Source organism: Aotus nancymaae, unplaced genomic scaffold, assembly GCF_030222135.1.
Source record: "Aotus nancymaae isolate 86718 unplaced genomic scaffold, 86718_ANA_hifiasm-v0.15.2.pri h1tg000059l, whole genome shotgun sequence".
Classification (NCBI taxonomy): Eukaryota; Metazoa; Chordata; class Mammalia; order Primates; family Aotidae; genus Aotus; species Aotus nancymaae.
The window spans coordinates 13,876,781-13,901,601 of NW_026988473.1; the positions used below are offsets into that span (position 1 = coordinate 13,876,781).

General features: G+C 46.8%; 1 protein-coding gene across 1 annotated transcript in view; it reads right to left on the reverse strand.

The window, feature by feature from the left end:
- The window catches only part of PTPRJ (protein tyrosine phosphatase receptor type J), a 153,489-nt gene extending 135,807 nt beyond the window's left edge, over positions 1 to 17,682 (reverse strand). The window contains exon 1 of the mRNA XM_012452590.3: positions 17,045 to 17,682. Coding sequence (XP_012308013.2) covers positions 17,045 to 17,110 — 66 coding nt within the window. The 5' untranslated portion in view covers positions 17,111 to 17,682. The remainder of the gene's footprint in view (positions 1 to 17,044) is intronic.
- Between the last annotated feature and the right edge of the window lie 7,139 nt (positions 17,683 to 24,821).

Sequence of the window (24,821 nt, forward strand, 5' to 3'; positions counted from 1 at the left end):
TCGTTCAAATGTAACTTGCTTCAACAATATGATATTGTCTAACATGTGATATTTGCATGTGCAAATAGATGACAACCTGTGCTCACGTCAGGTAACGCAGATGATGCTGATACAAGCTGACTTACCTGGTGCCGCTCCAGAGAATGGTTAGCCACTGCCAAGTTAAAAAAAGAAAAAGAAGAAACATAATTCTAGAGCAAACCACCCTGGACTACCCAGGTGAGAAGCAGCTCACCAGTGCAGAGCAGTATATATGCCTGGTTTCTCTAGGAGATTTCTAGAATTCTGACAGGTAACAAAGACAGGAGAACTAACACCAGCACAAAGAGTGCTAGATGTGAAGGCAGACCGATCTGGCTTTAAATCCTCATTTTCTCTTAAGCTCATACGCTCAGAGAACTCATTTCTAGGAATCTCTCCTAGGCTAATTGCTAAAATACATGACTTACAACAGCAAAAGAAGAAAAAACCAGGATTCGACCTAAACATCCAGAAATGGCAAAGTAATAATATGTATATACGATATGCTATAAGGCCACTAAAAAAATCATTTTTCAAAAACTCCTAGATGATATTAATAATTACATTTACAACCTATGTAACATTAAAAGAGATTTTTTTTAAAATGACTTTAGACCTGATACTAGTGACATGAAATTTACAGAAAAAGAAATGAGAGGAACGAATGCAAGAAGCGGACAATCAAGAGCAACTCAAAAAGAGCAGAGCGCTGGAAACTGCAATTAAAACGCAGCAGAGGAGTCATGGCATGCAACCCAAGAGGGCCTGCCTCGGCTCTGGGACAGACTCCCTTGGAGGCTGTGCCGAGAATACCAAGAAGAGGCTGAACAGAGATAGACTCTTCTATCTGTTTCAGCCGAGATGTAGGTCAGTGTGTCATTTCTTCAAAGAGGTGAGTCAGGATCAGAGGAGATGAGGATTCAAAGGCAGAAGAGACAAGAGCTAAATTAAAGAGGCCCCTCTAGAGAGTCTGGCACTCCCCTAAGACTTCAATCTGCATGCTATTTTTACCCAGCTATTGACCGAGAAGAATGCACTATTAAGTAGACCGGGTCTCCCCCTCTCCTACTGTCCTATAAATTGGTCCTGTGTTTCCCGACCCCAAATGGGGTAGTAACTCATGAAGAACAAAATGCCAGTAGTACAGATTTAGAACATGGGTTAAAAACTATTCTGATCAAACCCCCAGCCAGAACCCTGAAAAGGAAGGCAGAGGGGGGAAGAAAGCAATAGGCTTACTCTCCCTACAACTTAATTCCATGCTCTAATTCAGAGCAGTATAATTAACCCCGAGTTTCACTGCTAACACTGAAGTTTTTCAGCCTGATGAGAATATCATTTAGTATCCTGCAATCGCCAATAATAGCAATATGACACAATGGTGCCTATTGAGCTCTAATCAGGGCACATAGTCATTTACATAGAACATTTTCTGTGACTCTCTGTAATACAAGGCCACAAAGACTCAATTGAGACACAAGTCTCCCTTTCCCATAAACTAAAAAGAAAAAAAAGGAGAAGAAAGAAAAAAAAAGAAAAGAAAGAAACCACAATTTCCTTTCCAGGAGAGCGCAGACGGTCCCCACCCTTCCCGGGGGCTCACCAGGCCCAGGCTCTTCACTAGAAACAGCTCATCCTGACACTTACAGGAAACTCGACCCTTGCACGTTACCGTGTGCATGTGCATCTGCCCAATCTCTTCTCATAAGAAAAGGAGATCCGCAGTAGCTTTAGGAAAGCCGTGGGATTAAAACGGAGCAAGGGATGTGGAGGGGCTCAGCTGGATTAACAGCTTTCAAAGCCAAGCTCCGACTCTGCCGGCCTCCCTGGGGTGGCTCATATGGCCTCACCGTCAGGCCTGGGGAAACGGGAGCCACTGTCCAGTCATGACACAACTGGGTGCCATGGGCCACAAAGTGAGTCTGAAAGGAGGTAGCCAGGTGCCACGAGTTACCAGGGAAGGAACATGTGACGGGCTTGCAGGACGGCCACTGTGTGAGGAAAGAGCAGGATTTGGAAGCCAGACAAACTCGAGTTTGAATTCTGGCTCCACTCCTTAGCTTTGGACTTCCAGCAAGTTACTCAACTCCTCTGAGCCTTCATTTCCTCCTCTGTAAAATGGGCTCTTAATATCTTACAGGGATGAAGATTCTCATTCATGTGTCTAAAACACACAACACGGTGCATAGCATATAAAGCACAACAATGACCAGCATGGCCATCGCCATTGTTCTTCAGTAAAGATTTATGGGGAAATGGACAGGCCTTGGAGTGTTATGGTGAAGAACCTAGACCCTGAAGCCAGGCTCCCCTGGTTCAAATCCTAGCTCCACTGCTTGTGAGTTGGGTGATCTTATTTAACTGTCTGTGCCTGTTTTCTTGCCTGCAAAATGAGCAAAATAATAGTACCTACTCCTAGGGCTGTGTAAGGGTTAAATGAGTAATATGTACAAACCTTTATACAGTACATGCGTGTAAGTGCAATAGAGCACCAGGCACTATTCTAATGATTTATTTATACAAATAAAAATAAGATGAATCAATAAAGGACCTGGGGAATAGGGGTATCCTTTAATACAATCACAGCAACAGTTACTAGTATCTGTATTACGCTTTTATAGCCACTATGTTATTTAATCTTCTAACTGAAACTCAAGAAAAACAGAATCCGATGATGTTAAATTGAGACCTCAATTCTAAGAAAGGCCTCAGAGCCCTCCTTTCTTAAAGGTTTCCTTTAAGATAAAAGAAAAAAAAAAAAGGCCCTAGTTAAAGGGAAGCACCAAATGAATAACCACTTATTCTTTTTCTAGCTCAAGTCTTTGCCCATCCAGCCAAGTTCTTCGCAACACAGCACATCCTCCTCACGTGCCATCTTGAGAGGATGGTCAGTGCAAAGGCCAGAGCCAACATCTAGCACCAGAGCAGGATGGGCCAAAGGACAGGAAAAGGGAGACTTGGACCAAGGTTACATGTTACTCTCCACCCATGTGAGAAGGATTCCACTCAGCAACTGTTAACAGCGTCAGCACTCCGAGTTCACACTAGAAGCTCTTGTAAGTTCCTGTTCCTCACATGCCAGTTTGCTTTGGAAAGAAGTCTTTCAGGAAGTAACGCATTTGCTGAATAGTCAGCTGGTTACTACAGGTCAAACGCTCTGTATCTGCTAATTCAATGCAATCCCAAAAGGTCCACAAAGACTTCAGGTAGGGACTGGGCCCGGTGGCTCATGCCTGTAATCCCAGCATTTTGGGAGCCCAAGGTGGGCAGATCACGAGGTCAGGAGTTCGAGACCAGTCTGGCCAACATGGTGAAACCCCATCTCTACTAAAAATACAAAGATTAGCCAGCCATGGTGGCACATGCCTGTAATCCCAGCTACTCAGGAGGCTGAGGCAGGAGAATCGCTTGAACTCAGGAAGCAGAGGTTGCAGTAAGTAGAGATTGTGCCACTGACTCCAGCCTGGGTGACAGAGCGGGACTCCATATCAAAAAAAAAAAAAAAGACCTCGGGTAGGTGTCTTCCTTGTTCCCCTGTCTTGTGGGGTCCAAACAGTTCCTTCTCGTCCTGCTTCACAATCTTCAAATCCCTTGAAGGGCCATCATCATGTGTATCACCAATCATCACAGCTATCAAGCCCAGATCTCGAGTACAGGCTACCTTCCTCTCCACTGCTACCTGTCTTGTCATTCTGAGGGATTTCCACACCTACACAGTTAATCCGTCCCATAGCCAGGTTTGGGGCAGCTCAGTGGCTTGTCCTTGGTCACTCTGCAGATACAGATTAGTCGCCAACAAGATGAACAGGTACTTGTGATCCCAGGAACATCCGCTGAGCCTGGACACATGCACCACCTGGCCAGTCCCACACTCTCACATGACAGTGATCTCACCCCTTCCCACGGCTTCAAAAAGCTGATTTCTCTCAAACTTACAGTTGCAGCCTTCATGTCCTCCCTGAACTCCAGGCTCCTGTTTCCTGCAGACGGCTCAGCATCTCCAAGTAGATGTCTAATAGAAATCTCAAGCTCAGACTCCAAAATCCACCCCACTCCACTCCCCCAGCTCATTCCACTTCCTACCAAGCTGGTCCTTGTTATTTCAGAAAGATGCCAATGAGTCTTCCAGGCCTTGGCGTCAGCTATTTCCTATGACCCCACCAGAAGGGGCTTTCCTTGGGAAATAGCACCCATCCCCTCAACACGCTGTATTCCCTAATCCTGTGTCACTTCTTTTTTCTTTTGTTTTGTTTTTGAGACAGTCTCGCTCTGTCGCCCAGGATGGAGTGCAGTGGTGTGATCTTGGCTCACTGCAACTTCCACCTCTTGAGTTCAAGTGATTAACCTGCTTCAGCCTCCCAAGTAGCTAGAATTACAGGCGCCTGCCACTCTGCTCGGCTATTTGTAATTTTTCGTAGAGATGGGTTTTCGCCATCCTGGCCAGGCTGGTCTTGAACTCCTGACCTCGTGATCCACAAGCCTCAGCCTCCCAAAGTGCTAGGATTATAGGCATGAGCCACCGCACCCAGCCTTCTATGACACTTCTCTCACAGCTCTGAAGTCTACCTGATATTATACTTTTTTTTTTTTAATAGATTTGGGGTCTCACTATGTTGCCCAAGCCGACCTTGAATTTCTGGGCTCTAGTGATCTCCCCACCTCGATCTCCCAAAGTACTAAGATTACAGGCATGAGCCACTGCACCCAGCCTATACTTTTCTTTCCACGTTTGTCTCTTCCACCAAATGTAAGCTCCATGAAAGAGGGAACTTGGTCTGTTTGGGGCATATCCCCAGTGTTTGGCACAAAGTAGGTGTTGAATAAACTGGCATGCTGAATGAATGAATTAGATTTGTTAATTAAATAAAGCCAAGGTAGCAAAGAGAGGGTCAGCAAACAAAATCACATCTGAGGCCTAACTTGAACGTTCTTAAGAAGTATTGCAGCCCAACTGGGAAGTCCTCTGTGGCTGCTCAGCTGTCAGCGTTGGTTTAGGATTCTCAGCTTCTCTCTTCTCTCTTCCCCCATTGATGTTGTGTTTCATAAGATTTTGAAACCAACGGTATACTGAAGTCCAGAGCTGAGAGACAAGAATTTCACAGAAAAGGGAACTAGGCTACAGGAAGCATCCTGGCAGAGGGGCAGGAAAGGACACACTGAGAATTGAGTCACCCTCTGCCACCGTCGGCCCTGTCTAGCCAGCTGGATAGAGCAGCAACAGTGGCAGTGGTCACTCATTGAGCCTGGACAGAGCACTGGGCAGTGGGCTGGCTGCTGCCTGCAGTCACTTCATTTCATCCTCATCAACCCCATGATTCAGTCACAGGGACACTGCCTTTAATATGGGGCTAAGTTCTAACATTGACAGGGGTAGGGAGGGTGCATAAGCAAAATAGCCCTTGAAATGTACCAACATAAGCATTCATTGGCAAAGGACACACCATCCCCCCAGCCCCGACACTGGAACAAGTAAAATAACGGGTTAGTGGCTTGCATTCAGGAGCCAGGCTGTGTGGAAATTACGTGCTTAAGTCACACTCTCCATAGCAGAAAAAGCACACCAGGAGAGGCATCAGGAAACCAACAAGAAAGGCCAGATGCATACTGCCAACCCTGCTTTCCCTCTGAGGCAGTTCTGTACATACAGCAGTGAGGAGCAGAGCCAGGATCCAACCCTGCGTGTCGGGGCAGACTCAGGCTGGACCACACAGGCCTTTTCATCCAAGAGCTGCATCCCACGATGTGATCCCAGTCCATCTTACATGACCCCCGTCTGACATGGGTGCTTCCCACATGCCTGTTGGAAGCACCTCAGCCACATAAAGTATTCATCATCTGGACCACGCTTCAGAGTCCAGTAGGGCCTTCCACACCACCAACTTGGCTGAGCCTCACTGCAGTCCCATAAGCCTTGCCATTCCCCATCTTACTGATGTGGAAAGCTCAGAAAACTAAGAGACTTAACCAAGTCCCAGAAGAGGATAGACCAGAGTTGACCCAGGTCTTCTGACACCAGGGTCTGGGCTCATTCTACAAGCCAACAGAATTTACCTTCTGCTCCTGTGCTAGCTGACCTTTGGCTCTGCTTTTCCAGGTTTCCTGTATCTTCAGTCTACCACTTATTTAAAAAAAAAAAAAAAAAAGATGAGGCTAGGAATCTATTCACCAAGAATCTACAGGCAACAGTCACCACACAGAACAATTAGGTGGCTCTTTGGTTAGAGGTGAGCAGAGGAGTAGAAAAGGTAACCAGTTTACAAAGTTCTACGATCTGTTTCAGTACTTTGAAAACCCTGCTTGCTGCCCGTATCCACAACATCCAGTCTCTTCCTCCGCCTTAGTAAAAGGACCCTTGTTGTGAATTTTATATATTGTATCTGGGACTAAGAGACTACACTCCTCAGCCTCCCTGGCAGCTCGGTGTGTGCATCTGACTAAGTTATGACCAATGAGATAAGCAGAAGTATTTCATGGAACTTCCCAGGAACACTGCTCAGAGAGAGCTGATGCAGCAGGAAAGGCCTCTTCTTTTTTTTTTTTTTTTAAGACAGAGTCTCACTCTGTCCCCAGGCTGAAGTGCAGTGGCACAATCTCGGCTCACTGCAACCTCCGCCTCCCAGGTTCAAGAGATCTTCCTGCCTCAGCCTCCCGAGTAACTAGGATTATAGGCACACACAACCATGCCCAGATAATATTTGTATTTTTAGTAGAGACGGGGTTTCACCATGTTAGCCAGGCTGGTCTCGAACTCCTGACCTCAGGTGATCCACTGTGCTGGGCTGAAAGGCCTCGTCTTGACCTGTGCCTTTCCTTCTTCTGCCAACAAATGGCTCAGGCAAGGGGACTGGAGCCCCAGCAGCTATCCTGAACTGTGAGGTGACCTAGATCGTGAAAACCATGTGTAGACAGGTAGAAGATGACAGCCTCTAAGAGCCCTAAACTACTACCTCTAACTTATTTTATGTGAGAGAGAAATAAAACTTTCCCTCATTTAAGCCTCTGTTAACTGACTATAAATCTGATTTGTTGCTGTTGTTATATGCAGCTAAAGTTAATCCTAAGTAACATAAGCCCAAAGCAAAAATAAAACACCAGCATGACCCTGCCCCATATCTTAATCCCAACCAACTCCATAAAAAACATCTGTCCAGATAAAAATCCAACATTCCTACAAATTAATCTGTTTTACATTTCAATGTCCAGAACTTCTTACACTATCATCTCTATCACTGGCTCCAGAGAACATGCAATCAAGATACTATGCCTTTTTCTAATTAAGAGAAACATTTCCCTTACAGGAGGCACTCATCAGGGGCCTTTGTGAGTCCAGTGGTGGGAGGGTGTGGAAAGCAGGCTGAAGTTCCTGCATGGAAGGAAGGAAGCCAAGAAAACAGTACTGTTCCTCTTTACGATTTTCCTTCTTTCTCTTATGCAGCTAAAGATATGTTTATCAAATACAAACTGTGCCAACCCGCTATAGCCTTCAAGCAGGAAAGAGATTCAGTCTATTCTCCTCAAAAAACCCCATAAATCTAACCTCAGTGCTTTTACTATAATTGCAAAAAGGACTGCTAAAGAAATCCTAGATACACGAAAAAGGAAGAAAAAAGCTCTATGAGCACCCCTTATATATGCATAGGATTTGGAGAATTTCATACCAACTCACTTAATCCACATTAAACAAAACATAACGATAATACGAGTTAAGTTTGTTTCTTTTTGTTTTTGTCTTTGTTTTTGAGATGGAGTCTCATTCTGTTGCCCAGGCTGGAGTGCAGTGGCACAATCTCAGCTCACTGCAACCTCTGCCTCCTGGGTTCAAGCAATTCTCCTGTCTCAGCCTCCCGAGTAGCATGCCTGGGTTCCCCTTAGAGCAAATAATCACGCTGATAACTATAATGACAACAACGATTAATAATGGCTGACACCTACGTAGCATATATTATATGCCCAATATTAACCTTTAAGAAAAAAAGGCGCATGCCACCACACTCAGCTAATTTTTTGTATTTTTAGTAGAGATGAGGTTTCACCATGTTAGCCGGGATGGTCTCAATCTCCTGACCTCGTGATCTGCCCGCCTCAGCCTCCCAAAGTGCTGGGATTACAGGCCTGAGCCACCACGTCCGGCCAGGAATTAACTTTTATTACTGTCCTGTAACATATAAGAGATGTGGGTTTGGAGAGGTTAAAGGATTTGTCGTAGGGCACATGACTAGTGAGACATTCTTCCCATTAAAGGAATTGGAAGGGAAGAGAGAAAAGGGAACAAGTAATTTTCCCTGTTTCCCTTCTGCCTTTCTGTATAATGTAAATTTTATGCAACACGTATATGCATTACTTTGATAATTTCATTTTTCCCTCTAACAAAATAATAAATGGCTCTGAAGAGGGAAAAGTAATTGAACCAATATTCAGTGACATCAAAAGGGCTAAGCAATGAACACAGGTGTAAGAGGCTGGCCTGACCCAAGAAGATGGGCCCACATCCTCCATGCCGGATGACCACGCCCACTGCGCTCCCGGCAGCATCTGCAGCTCTCAGCAGAGGGCCTGCACCCCACACAGCAGGCCCAGGGCCAATGCTGTGCTCAAAGCCACCTCACGACACAGGGACAACCTGTGTCACATAACACATACTACCAGAAAATGGTCTGAAGACATATAGTGACCATTTAAAACTTTACTTTAGATTCATTTCCAAACCACCTTTCATTTTCAGGGGTCCTAACTTGTAGTTTTAACTTCCTTCTCCACTGTGGATCTAAACGAGGGCTGCAAACTGGTGGGTTGCAGGCTGAATCAGGCTTGCAGATGTGTTTGGTTCACCCACACAAGGTTTTATTTTATTTATTTATTTATTTATTTTGAGATGGAGTTTTGCTCTTGTTGCCCAGGCTAGAGTGCACTGGCACAATCTCAGCTCACTGCAACCTCCGCCTCCCACGTTCAAGCGATTCTCCTGCCTCAGCCTCCCAAGTAACTGGGATTACAGGTGCCCACCACCACACCAGGCTAATTTTGTATTTTTAGTAGAGATGGGGTCTAGTTCTGTTGCCCAGGCTGGAGTGCAGTGGCATGGTCTCAGCTCATCACATTGGCCAGGTTGGTCTTGAACTCCTGACCTCAGGTGATCCACCCACCTCGGCCTCCCAAAATGCTGGGATTACAGGCGTAAGCCACCTTGCCTGGCCCACACAAGATTTTAAAACAAATCTAAGCCTACTTTAGCAATGAACAGATTTCCCATGAAATGCCAGATTTCCAGATTTCCCGAAGAACTAGATGATGGGCTACAGTGCATCCACATTCTCAGCTGGCCATGAGGAGAGAGGACAGTGTGAATTAGGGGGGCAGGCAGTGCTCTCCAGGTCATGCCACTCTTCAGCCCTACGTCTCCACTGTCAGAGAAACATCTTTCAGTGTCCATGCCTCTGTGAAAAGCACAAAATACAACGATAAACCAAGAGGACCTTATGTTTCAAGAAAGGTGAGGCCACTTATGGCTCAGTCGTAAGCAAAGATATTTCCTTTATATATAACATGCAAGCCCCATGCAACTGGAAAGAAATACTATTAACACTGGATGCCTTTTTCTTTCACTAGGGGAGCCTCCTTCTCCACTCACTGCCTGGACCCTGGATGATGCAAACTTGGGACCTAAGAGCTCTCTAAAGAAGAGCTTCGTGGGGAAAAAGAAACAAACCTGACAATGCTGCAGCCTTCCTGGAGAGCAGGCATCCCCTGAACTGAAGGTTTTTTGGTTTTTTTTTAAGATGGCGTCTCACTCTGTTGCCCAGGCTGGAGTGCAGCAGCACGATCTCAGCTCACTGCAACCTGTGCCTGCCAGGTTCAAGTGATTCTCCTGCCTCAACCTCCCAAGTCGCTGAGACTACAGGCACCTGCCACCACGCCCAGCTAATTTTTTGTATTTTTAGTAGAGACGGGGTTTCACCGTGCTGGCCAGGCTGGTCTCAAACTCCTGACCTCAGGTGATCCGCCTGCCTTGGCCTCCCAAAGTGCTGGGATTAGAGGCATGAGCCACCATGCCCAGACAACACTGAAGTTTTATTGTGTTGGGAACAGGAAAGGGATTCATTTCCACGTTATTAGCAACAATATGGAGATTCTAGCCCCATCCATATCAAGACCAAGTTGTCCATCTTGCCTGGTGCCCTCCCTTTTATAAGAAGACTCTGTATCCCAGGGTTCTTACCCATCCTCAGCCCTTTCTGGTTATATTTTAAGGGTATTCCAAGACCCATCCAAATCAGGCCATTGTCATGGAGCCTTATTTCAAACCTTGAAAAGGGCCCTGTAAAAAAATCTTCCCTCTCATGCAAAGGCAATTAAGAATGACACGATGGACTCTGGGGACTCAGAGGGAAAGGGTGGGAAAGGGGTAAGGGATAAAAGGCCACAAACTGGGTTCAGTGTATACTGCTTGGGTGATGGATGCACTGCAATCTCACAAATCACCACTGAAGAACTTACTCATGTAACCAAATACCACCTGTTCCCCAATAACCTATGGAAATAAAAAAAATTTTAATATATATATATGAAAAAAAAAAAAGTCAGGCCAGGCACAGTGGCTCACACCTATAATCCCAGCACTTTGAGAGGCCAAGGTGGGCAGATCACAAGGTCAGGAGATCGAGACCAGGCTGACCAACGTGGTGAAACCCCGTCTCTACTAAAAATACAAAAATTAGGCCGGGCGCGGTGGCTCAAGCCTGTAATCCCAGCACTTTGGGAGGCCGAGGCGGGTGGATCACGAGGTCGAGAGATCGAGACCATCCTGGTCAACATTGTGAAACCCCGTCTCTATTAATACAAAAAAATTAGCTGGGCACGGTGGCGCGTGCCTGTAATCCCAGCTACTCAGGAGGCTGAGGCAGGAGAATTGCCTGAACCCAGGAGGCGGAGGTTGCGGTGAGCCGAGATCGCGCCATTGCACTCCAGCCTGGGTAACAAGAGCGAGACTCCATCTCAAAAAAAAAAAAAAAAAATACAAAAATTAGCCAAGCATAGTCATGTGTGCCTGCAGTCCGAGCTACTCAGGAGGCTGAGGCAGGAGAATCACTTGAACCTGGTGGGCAGAGGCTGCAGTGAGCTGAGATCACGCCACTGCACTCCAGCCTGGGCAACAGAGTAAGATTCTTTCTCAAAAAAACAAAAAAAAGAAAAGAAAAGTGTCTTCCCTCTCTAAACCCTCCCATTGTAATCCTTGCGGTGGATCGCTGTACACCTTGTGTGTGTGGTGGGGAACAGAGAATGACAAAGGAGCTCGCAAACCCACAATGATGACTACCTGGCGCAACAGAAGCCTCGGTCACATAGGATGTCAGGGCCCAAAGAGACCCCAGCAATCCCTTAAACCAGGTGAGGAAAGAAACTCCGAGCTCAGGAGCCTCACCCAAAGGCACCCAGCTGGGAAAGGCAGATCCGGCACTAGAGCCCGGTTCTCCATTCTCCAGAACTAGGGATCTCTGGACGCAACATACTCCCTCTGCTCACTCTCCTGGAAGGTGAGCCTCTGCTGGCTCAGAAGCCTCGGAGAACCCAAAGAAGACCTGTCATGGTAAGCAAGAGGATATACACATCCCGGAAGCCATCCTAGCTGGGGAAAGGATGGAACTGGGTTTCTTTTGTTCTGTTCCTGTCTTAGGCTTCTTGTAGGTGTCAAAGACAGACCTAAGATCCTAGCATTCAAGTCAAGCCCCAGTGAGGCTCATGGCCACAGCAAGAAGATGGCAGGATACTGCTTCCCAAGTCAGAGATAGGGTTTTAGGTATTGCCTTGGGCTGAAAGGGAGCTGGATCCAGCTCTACCTGCACCCCTCACACCCGCTGTTCCAGCCAACTGTCCTTTTCCCAGGCTTACCAAAGACCTTAAGCACCTTCCTCATGAGAATCATGTTCCATACTCTACCATCAAGTATCTAACTCACTAGGCCTCTGTTGACTGTTGCCCTGAGCCAAACACTATGGGGATATAGTAGCAAGTAAGACTCAAACCTTCCGCAATGACCTCATCATCTACCAAGGAAGACAGACCTATCTCAACAGCTATGTCATAAGGGCTGTGGTGGAGATGCAGGGTGAGTGCTATAGAAGCTGAAAGATGTGATTTATTCCAAATTTACAGAGTTGGGAAGGTAGCCGACTTCAGGGAGAATGGGCCTTTTGTCCAGAGCCTTTTGAAGGATGAGTGGACAGTAGGATTTCCATAATTGGAGGGATGAGCATTCCAGGAAGAGGAGCAGCATGGGTGAAATCAGGGAGGGAAGAAAGCTCGGCATGTGATGGGAACACCTGGCAGCCTGAGGCAGATGCAGCCTGGGGAGTCTGGAGGGATTCAGAGGGAGGGAACACAGGACTGCCGAGCTGGGGCCACACGTGGGAGCAGAGGCGCCATTTAGAGTGCCTAAAGGGCACTTGTAAGCAAGGCATGGAAGACCTTGAATGCCAGGCAGGGAAATTCGGACTTACGCTACAGCAAGCGGCGGAGAGTCCCTGGAGGTGCAGGAAGGGAAGGAGACAAGGAAGAAGACTTTCTGGTAGGCAAAGAACTTGACCTTCGCCTCCTTAATACCAACTTTTGGCACCTGCTCTGCCTGCTCGGCATGTCATGTTCATTTCTGCAGCAATTCCAGTACCTGACCATCTGGATGGTGATTAACACCCACTCTTCTGACCCTACGGCAGGCGTATGTCCCCTGGTGGCTTCTGGTATTCACCAGCCCTGCCTCCTGCTCAGAGGCCAGCAGGCATGATTTTATAGTTGAATTGGTTGCCAACTTTTAAAAATTAGGGGACATCACTTTAAAAACCTGGGTTTTCTGGGGCTGTACTTTTCACATCACAAGAGGCTGACTGGCAGCTGCAGCCTTTGGGTGGAACATGTAACCTCCAGTTTCCAGTGGGGGCACCACTTTTTAATCCCTAAGACTGAGAATAAACTGCAACTGCCTGTTTATCATTTCACCAGGCTGCCCAAAAGGCCTCTGAGTTCGCAAGCCACAGCCACATTTAGCTTAGATGTATGGCCCCACTAGATTCCAGGTCCTTCCAGGCCCAGGTGTAACCCCTCTCCCGGATCCCACAGCCTGCCCACAAGATCCAGCACCTCATTTATTCCCATACACACTCAGCCCTGCCAGATGGCCCTGCTGAAAGAAATCAGAAAGTCCCTTAGGGGATTAGGCAGCAAGCCTAGAAGAAATCTAATATACCTTTACTTTCTCTTCTGTCACCCGAGAGCTCTGCAAACTCGAGTCTTCCTGATTCCCTACTGTGTGGCAGGCCTTCTAAGCAGAGCTGAAGAAATGCAGCTGAATGAGACAGGATCTCCGCCTTTGCCAGGCCTGGGGAGCTGGAAAAACTCCAGATAGCCCTGGCGCAGATGCCACTCAGAATGAATGAAATGACAGCACAGCTCATGCGTGAAACTCAGCAGTCCACAAACATTCTACAACCAAATGTTCAACACTCTCCAGCTAGTCAATGAGGCGGCAGGCACAGAGTTTCAGAACAGAGCTGATGTACAGTGCCTGACGCTCCTTCCCATTAGCAACGGCTGTCTGGGACAGATGTAAGGAAACTGACTCTACTACTTTGATCACAGAAACAGTGAGAGAGACAGAAAAGAAAAGGTTGGTCAGGGTAGAAAAATAGAAAAGAAATATAAGGCCGGGGGCAGAGGCTCACGCCTGTAATCCCAGCACTTTGGAAGACCAAGGCAGGTGGACACTTGAGGTCAGGAGTTCGAGACCAGCCTGACCAATATGGTGAAACTCCGTCTCTACTAAAAATACAAAAATTAGCAAAGTGTGGTGGCATGCACCTGTAGTCTCAGCTACTCAGGAGGCTGAGACAGGAGAATTGCTTGAACCAGGAGGTGGAGGTTGCAATGAGCCAAGATGGCACCACTGCATTCCAGCCTGGGCAACAAGTGAGACTCCATGTCAAAAAACAAAAGAAAGAAAGAAAAGAAATGTAAGTGTAGTTCCTGTCTTCAATGAGCAAACAGTCTATTTGGGGAACAGAACATGGAACCTCAGAGATGAATGAAGCCGCTAACTATAAGTGTGGGAGGAATGTGAATACAGGTGGGGGTCCGGGTGGGGATTCTGCTGGATAAGGGGTGCTAGCACTGGGGTTTCCTTTCTTTATATATATATATATTTTTTCACTTCCATCTCCTTTTCCTGGTAAGCGCAGGGGTTTCCAAGTGGATTTTTGGATGTTGAGGTAGCCTAGAACAGTGCACATAATCAATATTCTGGTTTTGACCAAAAATGTTTTGGATCTAATAAAAACTGGAATTGAAGAAATAAAAGACATTAAATCCCACTTCAATAAGAATGAAGTTCTAAAACCCAGGGAAAACTCTGACTCAAAAGGCCAAAGATTCAGCCTGAGAATGGTTTTTCCACCTGGCAAGGCAGCTCCTCATCTCTAAATGATCATACAAATGAATGAAGGGGTGTACATGTAAGGGAAACTCATGATCATCAGAATGGAAAGAAAAGACAAGATGAGATGAGGAAGAGGAAGCAAGAATAGGAACCACTCTCAGGCACCCTCTGGTTTAAGTTCTGGCAAACCCAACAGCTGTTTTGTTCAGGCTGGAGAGACTTCCAGCAAACTGAATTTCTACACCCTTAAGACACTCATTTTTCTCTGTTTCCTTACTTTTATTTTCTCCTCTACACTCTGGTCTTTATCCAAATGAGGATCTTGACACTTTGTAACACGAAGCCATTTGTACCTCCCTAATAAGTAAATAAGCCCATACCATTTGGTCAAAACTGTAACAGCTTTTACCCACAGCCCTATCCCACCCTATATTTAGTCCCACTCCTGCACTGTGTGACTTTGAGTCTTCAAATCCCTCTCCCCAGGCCCCCTGTACACCCACCAGGCCTATCCCACCAGCTTCCCCTCAGCTCCCCTACTTCCTCCTGCATCTTCCCAGAAAGAGTCCTCGGGTCATCTTATTCAGCCACTTCCACACGTCTTTTGTTTATCTCTCTCTCTCTCTCTCTCTCTCTCTCACATACACACACACACACACACACACACACCCCAGCAAGGGAACCCTTTCTTCCCACAAACCAAAATCCATACATCAAATGAAGCCACGCTGCTCTGGCAGAAGCGAGGACGGGGGTCCAGAAGCCCCTTTCGCTTGGTCTTGGTGCTGCCCCACATCCACCTCTTCCCACAGTCTAAGAAAAGCACTGCGCAAGTCAAATGTCTTCATTTTACAGGTGTGAAATCAGCACCCCAGGGGAACATGCCAGGACCAAGGACACACAGTGTTAGAAACAGGCCAGCAGCCAGGTTTCCAGACTCATCAGACCAGCGCTCTTCTCATGCCGAATACTACATCTTCATCATCTTATTTTATTTTATTTTATTTTATTATTTTATTTCGAGATGAAGTTTCGTTCTTGTTGCCCAGGCTGGAGTGCAATGGCACGATCGTGGCTCACCACAACCTCTGCCTCCCAGGTTCAAGCGATTCTCCTGCCTCAGCCTCCAGAGTAGCTCGGACTACAAGCACCTGCCACCACGCCCAGCTAATTTTGTATTTTTAGTAGAGAGGGGGTTTCTCCATGTTGATCAGGCTGGTCTGAAACTCCTGACCTCAGGTGATCCACCCACCTTGGCCTCCCAAAGTGCTAGATTACAGGTTTGAGCCACTATGCCCAGCCTTCATCATCTCATATACAACCAACACTTACATAAAACTTACCATAGGCCTGGCACCCCTCTTCATAGACTAAAATATTTAATTCCCACAATAATTTTATGACACAGTTTCTATTATTCTCTCTGTTTTACAGAGTTGGAAATTGAGACACGGAGATTAAGTAACTTGACCGAGGTCACCCAGCTGGTAAGCAGCAGAGCAGGGGTTTGAACTCAGGCAGCCCGGCTCCATGCCCATGTTTCTTAAAGAGTTTGCCAGAAGGAATCACTTGCTGCCTTCAATTAGGAATGGGAATAGTATGTTACTAACCCTCTGACAAGTGAAATAATAAAGTATATCCAGAGTTTCCCTTAAAAAGCAAAGCAAAGTCCAATAAAAATAAAAAATAAAAAACACACAAAAACTCGCAGACAAGTGCACTGGAGATGATGGTGAAACGCCTCACCGTGCTACACCCATATTAAAGCACCTTGATCAGCTTTCTTGGGTGCTGCATGCTTGGGGGGCAGGGGCAGGGTGCAGTGCTCTTAATCCACACAATGGCTGAGGGGCAGGGTGCAGTGTTTCTTAATCTACCCGTGGCTGAAATTTTACAACCTATTCTCAATTCATCTGTCCTTTGGACGCACCCGTTTTTGGCTTCCTTTCCAACCCTGATGCCCCAAACCCTGGGGCTTCCATAACATCTACTAGAAATGGGTACAAAGCTTAATCTGTTTCTTTTTCTTTTTTGAGAGTCTTTTTTTTTTTTTTTTTTTTTTTTTGAGTACTGCTCTTGTCGCCAAGGCTGGAATGCAATGGCGCAATCTCGGTTCACTGCAACCTCCGCTTCCTGAGTTCAGGTGATTCTCCTGCCTCAGTCTCTCCAGTAGCTGGAATTACACCCAGCTAATTTTTGTATTTTTAGTAGAGACCGGGTTCTGCCATGTTAGCCATGCTGGTCTTGAACTCCTGACCTCAAGTGATCCACCAACCTCGGCCTCCCAAAGTGCTGGGATTACAGGCGTGAGCCACTGCACCTAGCAGCTTAACCTTGTGTTAAGGGTTCTAGGCTGGGCTGTGACCAATCTACTCTCCTACCACAGAAGAGTAAAATGCCTTTCATTCTTTTAAAAAAAAAAAATAAGAAAAATAAAAATAAATCAGTGGTAGCCAGCGTGCCCTTTTGGGGATCTTTCTCTGTCTCTATTTGGGGATCTCTTTCTTCACCCAACTCTGGCACATGCCCCTCAAAATAAAATCAGATGCTCTGAGTCGGATTGTCCAAATCCCTTGCTGCTTTATGGTTTCATTCACTCACCCACAGGCTGTTCTTAGTGCATTTGCCCATCCAAACCCGGAGGGGCTGGAGGAAGAGGAGGGGCATCCAGCAATGGGACTCAACTCAGTCCGTGGTACTTCCAGAAGCTCAGTGCTGTAAGCTGGCAACTGTGGAATCAGCAGGCATCTTGGCTTCAGAGGGTTTTGAGACCAGAACCTGTTCAGCTGCTGCCCCACCTAGGGTAACTGAGCCATGACTGGCTGTAGTCTAAGCCTTCACTCTGCCCCCAGACTGCATCACGCTCATTTGAAGATCTCTAAATGTCAGTTTAATGGAGGGCAGACGTACAAAGGCTCTCATGAGCCCACGGAACTCTAAACTTCTAGAAAGAAATGGGGCCTTACCAAACAAGGTGATGGGGCAATCAGGACACATTCCCATAACAGCAAGAAACAAAGAACATCCACACCCCCTACGCCAACGCCCTCCACCACCACCACCAAAAATTACCGTATTTCATAACACCAGCTGAGATAACTGACTCAAATCTGTCCATTTCCACATTTGCATAATGGGTTCTGACATTTGCCTACCACTGAACAGTCACCAAGTAAGACACAGGGTGGAGACGTCCCCACAAAGCAATATTTATTGTCTTTGGATCACGACTGGCTAAAACCTCCTGAAGTTTCACCAAACTCAGCTGTTTAAAACAAAAGAAAAAGAACACCACTATCAATAACAACCTAGCCAGGATCTCAGGGCATGCCTATACTTTGTATTTTATAAGTTCCATACAAATACTGGAACAGTATGGAAACAGTGATCTCAGAAATAACGACATTTTGAAGGCCACAGGACGAAACCCAACTATTCATTTCATTTTATTCTACTGCTTATCTCACATACACAGTTCCTTTTCCTTTAACGAAAAGATCGCTCTTTTTAAACAATATGTGATGCAAAGCAAATATAACAGGGTACCAACACAAATCTTTCCTGCCAAATTTATGGTTCCTCTCCTGTCCCCAGTTGCACCCAGAACCACTACCACTATCGCTGTGTACACAACCCTGGCTAGTCATTCTAAAGAACTGCCTTAATCTCTCAGCTGTGTGCAGTGTGATAGGGGATGCTTGGATGCCAGTTTTTAAAAGCAAATCAACTTTCCTCAAATTATTAAGATAAATAATTAGAAGGGGAAAGCTGGCGGCATTCAGCACAATAGTGGGGAAACCAGAAAACCGAATGTTCCCAAGTCTCACGCAGAGGGTGACACCTTGGAATGGTTCACACAGTACCCTGGCAAAATGTCCATCACATTTTTTCACCCCTTAACCTAGGTCACTGTATTGTACTTTCTGGATGTGAGTAAATGAGTTTGCTGACCAAGCAACACAGGGACCATGGCCCCTTCACGGAGGTTTCTCTAGGACTCTAACACAATTAACTCCTCTCAGGCTCAGAGAAAGGAGGTAGGGTTCTGGGGAAGGTGGGATGGAGGGGCAGATTCTAGTGATGTCCGAGGCCTGGAGAGGCTGTCCCAGTGGGGCCAGGTGGAAGAGAAGAAACCAGAAGGCGGGAGGCTTCCTGGGCACTGAAAATCCTTCTCTGTGGTTATAAAGGCCAAGTGCCTGCCCAGCCCCCTGCCATATCCACGTTCCTGAACAGAGCAAGACCTTCCACAGGCAGGAAAAGAGAACAGAGACCAGGAGGTAGCAACTTCAAACTCCCAGCAGCCTGGAAGGGCAGGACCCACAGGCCCACTCCATTTACCCCAGCCTTTCCACAGGCCCTCCTGAGAGGGGTCTCCACCCCGCAAGACACACACACATACAAACACACACACACACACTCGAAGAAAGTGTGGAAAGAAGTTAACTCGACTCCCCTACCTCCCTCCCCACCATCCTGCAGAGGTGATGGGGAAGGAGGGCCTCTATCTTCCCAGGTATCTAACCCTCCCTGGGTGGCTGCCAGCTTCCATTTGCATGAATGAAGACTGTGGTCAAGCGGTACCTGGGAGAGAACAAAGCAGGAAATAAAAGGGGCTGTCACTCAAATCCAAAGCTCATCAAGTCTAACTAAAGGGAGTGCCACATTCCGTCCCCCAGTTCAGAGAGAGGGATTTGCTAGCCGGGCCCCGACGCCCCGCCCCCTCGCTGAGACTGACAAAGGAGCTGGTTCTCACTGAACCTGCTTCTCTTGTGACTATTTCTAGTCTCCAAAGAGACTGTACTTGTATTTTTAATTAGCTGCTTTTTACAGTAATTTTTTAAGTAGTATGATTACTTGCATGTGGTAAGTAAAAAAGAGCTAAACAAACAATGAAAAGTCTCCCCCCAAATCTGGGTCTCCTGGAATCCCAGTCTCTCAGCCATTCATTCCAGGGCCTGCACTGTGGCCTGAAGCTCACACCGCTCACAGCCGTCCACGGCCCCCAGCCCCCAGCTTCAGCAGAGCTGGCACGCTCTCATCTGCACTCAGCGGCACCCCAGGTATGTGACTTGTGCTTGGCACTGTGTTACAGCTATGCAGAATGAACTCTCTACAAATTGTTTGATAGAAAAAAAAAAAGAAGTCATGTTAAACAAATTCCAGAATGTAAAGGGTTACAAACCCATTTGCATATACCCAGAATTAAAAAAAAAACAGGAAGGAAATATACTAAAATGTTAAATGATAAAGCTAGTTAGAAGGATTATGGATGACTTTTAGTTTCAATTTTATGCTTTTCCTCTATTTTCCAAGTTTCACATAAATAAGCATAAAGTATTTTTATCATCAGAAATGAATCCATTCACACATGCATACACATTCCTCTCCCCTCCCCCAGCCTGGCAGATCCATCAATTTTTGTGCATTTTGTTTTTGCAGGAAGTAATTTACATTTTTAAGTGCTTTACAGCTGATCAAGTGCTTTGAAAACAAAAACTAACCAGGAGTCAATGATGGTCCTGAGACTCATCCTGGTGTCACTGACCAAAGCTCTATGAGAAACTGTGGCACACTAAACTGTCCCTTGTCTCTTGTCCATCACTTGTCAGGCTGCCAGGCTTTTTGCGGCCGGCCAGCAAACCCTCACTCTGCAAGGTGCTTTCTGTGTCCAACACAGAGCACTTCCACAAACACAGCGTATGCACACGGGAGAGCAGAGAGCATTCCCCTCTCAGAAGATGATGCTGGGGTCAGCTGTGTGGCTTGTTCAGTGTGGCCAGACCTCAGATGCTACTCCCAGGTGGGACATAAGCCAGTGCAACACAGCAGGGGTGTGGTCACCATTCCACCTAATTTACATCTACACTGCATTTTGTGGAATGCCATGTCACTCTTATAACACAGATATTTTGATAGCAATGTATAAGTATCTGGGCATCCCTTAGTTTCTTTAATCCCATGAGGCACATTATTATATCATCATCTTACAGGTGAGAAACCAAACCTCGAGACAAGCTCAGTGTCGCTGGCTTGTTATCCGGCCAAGCCCCGGGCTTCTATTGCCTCTCCAGGACCAACACCTACCCACACCCAACTTCCTGTCCCCAGATGGCCCCTACCTACCAGACTGATGTGCATAGATGTCATCAACCAAACCAAAAAAGGTCCTAGACTTCCACTGTTTCCAATATGATAGCAGTGATACCACAGGAGGGTCACCTCCTTGGGATCAAACCTGGGCTCTACTATCTAACATCTCTGCAACCTTAAGCAAATTACATAACCTTTTTTAAGCCTTTGTTTCCACTCGTAAAAATGGGAAAATACAGCTGGGTGACGTGGCTCACACCTGTGATCCTGGCACTTTGGGGAGCCGAGGTGGGAGGATCACTTGAGTGCAGGAGTTCAAGACCTGGGCAACAACACGAGACACTGTCTCTACAAAAATTTAAAAATAAAAATAAACAAAAATAAACGGGAAAATAATAGACAGTCCCTGCTCATTTGCTTGTTTTCTGCATTCATTAATATAATGTATGTAAAGTTTGCCACAGTGACTAATATAGAAGCCAGTGTTCCTTAAATGTTCACCATTATTATTACTCTTAATAACATCACCACCACCATTAGCGCAATGCAGACAGAGCACAGCACACAGGCACATGTGGTTAACACCAGACAAAAGCCTTCCGTGTTCATCTTCTCATTCAGTTTCTTATGACAAGCCTGTGAGGCTGGCAGGGCAGAAATTAGGGCCCATCTTTTGTTTTTTTGTTTTTTGAGATGGAGTCTCACTCTGTAGCCCAGGCTGGAGTGCAGTGGCATGATCTTGGCTCACTGCAACCTCCGCCTCCCTGGTCTGGTTCAAGTAATTCTCCTACCTCAGCCTCCCAAGTAGCTAGGATTACAGGCACAAGCCACCATGCCCAGATAATTTTTGTATTTTTTAGTAGAAACGGGGTTTCACCATGTTGACCAGTCTGGTCTTGCACTCCCGACCTCGTGATCCACCCACCTCGGCCTCCCAAAGTGCTGGGATTACAGGCGTGAGCCACCACACCTGGCCTGGGCCCACCTTTTAAAGATGAGGTGGCTGAGGCTCAGAAAAGTGACTTCCCCGTATGCACATAGTTGCGGCGGGGACTCAAGTCCATGGCACCCAAATTCCAAATCCTGGGCTCTTCCCGCTTCCCATGCCACCTTCTCTCCCGCAAAGGGTTCAGTGTGCTCGCACTGGAGCTGTCTGTCCTGAGAAACGCCAGTGAGCCAGAGTTTTCTGTTGGGTTGCAGGCTCAGCCATCGCCTGGTGGGAGGAATCATTTCTTCACCAATACCACCTGCTCATCCTCTCCGTCTCTACCCAGGGCTACTATGAGGATAATGAGTGGGAAATAGCTGTGAAGAATATAACGATGCTCATCTGGTCTCATCCCTGCTTGAAACCCATGCCCCACAAGCAAGAAGTAGAGGCATGGGTTCTCTCCTGGGCCAGGCTGAGCAGCCCTCACCGAGAAGGAATCCACAGCCGAGAGCCTTGCTTGAGCCACGAGTGACACTCGGGTCAATCCAAGCCACTCAACACCTCCAATCCAGCCAGCCCAGCTTCCACTGGAACCCATAAAACAATGGCTGCAAAAGCCAGACAGACCTGGTTCCCACTGCAAAGAAACCTCGCAGTGGATCCTAATCCAGAAAGGCACCAAGCATGCTGGAAAGAGGGTGGAGCCAGGAGAGCTGGGCTTGGAGCCCGACTTCCCCACTGAGTAGTTGGGGGAGCTTATGCAAGTCATCTCACACTTTTTTTTTTTTTGAGACAAAGTCACTTTGTTGCCGAGGCTGGAGTGCAGTGGCATGATCTCGGCTCACTGCAACCTCCAGCCTCCACCGGGTTCAAGTGATTCTTCTGCCTCAGCCTCCCAAGTAGCTGAGATTACAGGGGCAAGCCACCACGCTGGGCTAATTTCACCATGTTGGCCACGCTGGTCTCGAACTCCTGACCTCAAGTCATCCACCTGCCCCGGCCTCCCAAAGTGCTGGGATTACAGGCATAAGCCACAGCGCCTGGCCCTCACCATTATTTTTAAAATTTAGTTATACCCAGCTCCATCTCACCAAGTATATAAGGTGGCTTAGAATAATACAAACAACACAAAAGAATAAAACAAACAGTCAAGAGAACAGGGCAAGGCAAAAATGAGTATACAGACAATAATAAAGCGGGGTGGGGCGTGGGGAGCTGGGGTAAGATCAGCACATAGAAATGGGTGTCATATGGTCCCTTCCTGTGGAAGTGTCAAGATGGGCCACACATCTAGCTCTCAGGTGCTTGTAACCAAAGCCAAGGGAAAACATGATGAGCCACATGCTTCTCGGTGCCCATAACACAGAAACAAACCAGTTGTTCCAGAGAAATAGGTCTTTCCCGGCCTGACTCGGAGCCTCAGAGAAACTTCCCCATCTGGCCTTCATAAAGGGACACAGTGATACAGCAGCTAAGGCCAGCAGCATCCCCACCTCAGACTCCAATGTCTCTTCCAGAAACTCCTTATTTCACCAGCTCCTCTTGCAATTTGATGACATAATCCAAAAAGGATAATTCAGCCGCCAAAGCAGCCAAGTCACTTTACACCTAGAGCTCAGTTACCTCATGTTTAAAATGGTCCATCTGGCTGGGCATGGTGGCTCACACCTGTAATCCCAGCACTTTGGGAGGCCAAGGCGGGTGGATCACCTGAGGTCAGGAGTTCGAGATCAGCCTGGCCAACATGGTGAAATCCTATCTCTAATGAAAAATACAAAAATTAGCCAAGCGTGGTGGCATGCACCTGTAATCCCAGCTACTCAGGAAGCAGAGGCAGGAGAATCACTGGAACCTGGGAGGGAGAGGCTGCAGCGAGCCAAGATCGTGCCACTACGCTCCAGCTTGAGCGACAGAGCGAGACTTCATCTCAAAAAATTAAAAATAAATAAATAAATAAAAATAAAATGGTCCATCTGGCCCAGCACAGTGGCTTATGCCTGTAATCCCACCACTTTGGGAGGCCAAGGTGGGCAGATCACCTGAGATCAGGTGTTCAAGACCAGCCTGGCCAACATGGTGAAACCCTGCCTCTACTAAAAATAAAAAAGAATTAGCCAGGCATGATGGCGAATGCCTGTAATCCCAGCTACTCAGGAAGCTGCAGGAGAATCACTTGAACCTGGTGGAGGCTGGAGGTTGCAATGAGCCGAGATTGCACCACCGCACTCCAGCCTGGATGACAAGAATGACACTCTGTCTCAAAATAAAATAAAATAAAATAGTACATCTACCTCACCAGGCTGTTGTGAGGGTTAAAGCAGATAATGTGTGATAACCCACATGCCTAACACACAGTAGGTGCTCCATAAAAATTTTAGTTCATCACTTCTGCTAGAATGGAGATTCCTGAAAGCAGGGCATCTTGGTTGGAGGTGGTCACTGCTGTATCCCAAGCACCTAGAGCAGTCATTGGCATACAACAGATGCTCAACAAATACTTTCTGAATAATGAATTTCTTATGGCAGGTTCCTGAAAACACTAGTCTCATGAGACGCTTCTGAAAAGAGACAGCTATAGAGTAAAAAAAATCTAGGAAAAACAAGGGTTTTATATCCCCTTCTATTTTTTTTTTTTTTTTTTTGAGACAGAGTCTCACTCTGTCGCCCAGGCTGGAGTACAGTGGTGCGATCTCGGCTCACTGCAATCTCCAACTCCCAGGTTCAAGCAATTCTCCTGACTCAGCCTCCCAGGTAGCTGGGATTACAGGGGTGTGCCACAATGCCCGGCTACTTTTTTGTATTTTTAGTAGAGATAGGGTTTCGCCATGTTGGCCTGGCTGGTCTTGAACTCCTGACCTCGTGATCTGCCTGCACTGGCCTCCCAAAGTGCTGGGATTACAGGAGTGAGCCACCATGCCCGTTGTCCCCATACCTCTTAAAGAGTTACCAACATATTTAAGTTTCTTCTAAGTCCTGCAAGAAAGACACCTGCTTGATTTTGTTCAGGCCAGAGTTCTCCAAACTTGCTTAACTACAACCTCCCCTTTTCCTCACACAGAATGAAGGACAGACCCACTTTCGTTCTCATGATCCCAGGGGACTCTAAATGATCCTAAGAAGGAAAGAGATGGCCCCAAAACAGCAAAGGAACGAAGAGCAGCCACACTCTTCATGCCAATCCCCTCTACCATCACCACCTACTAACTCTGGAACACATCATGTTTCTAAAAATCAGACGGATCCTTCAGACCTAAATAGCTGGCTTCATCCGAACAGATGGACACTCTGGTTGCCCCTGCACATTCCAGAACCCACTTGCTCTGCCCAACGTCAGCAAAGCCAACTCCCAGCCTCCTA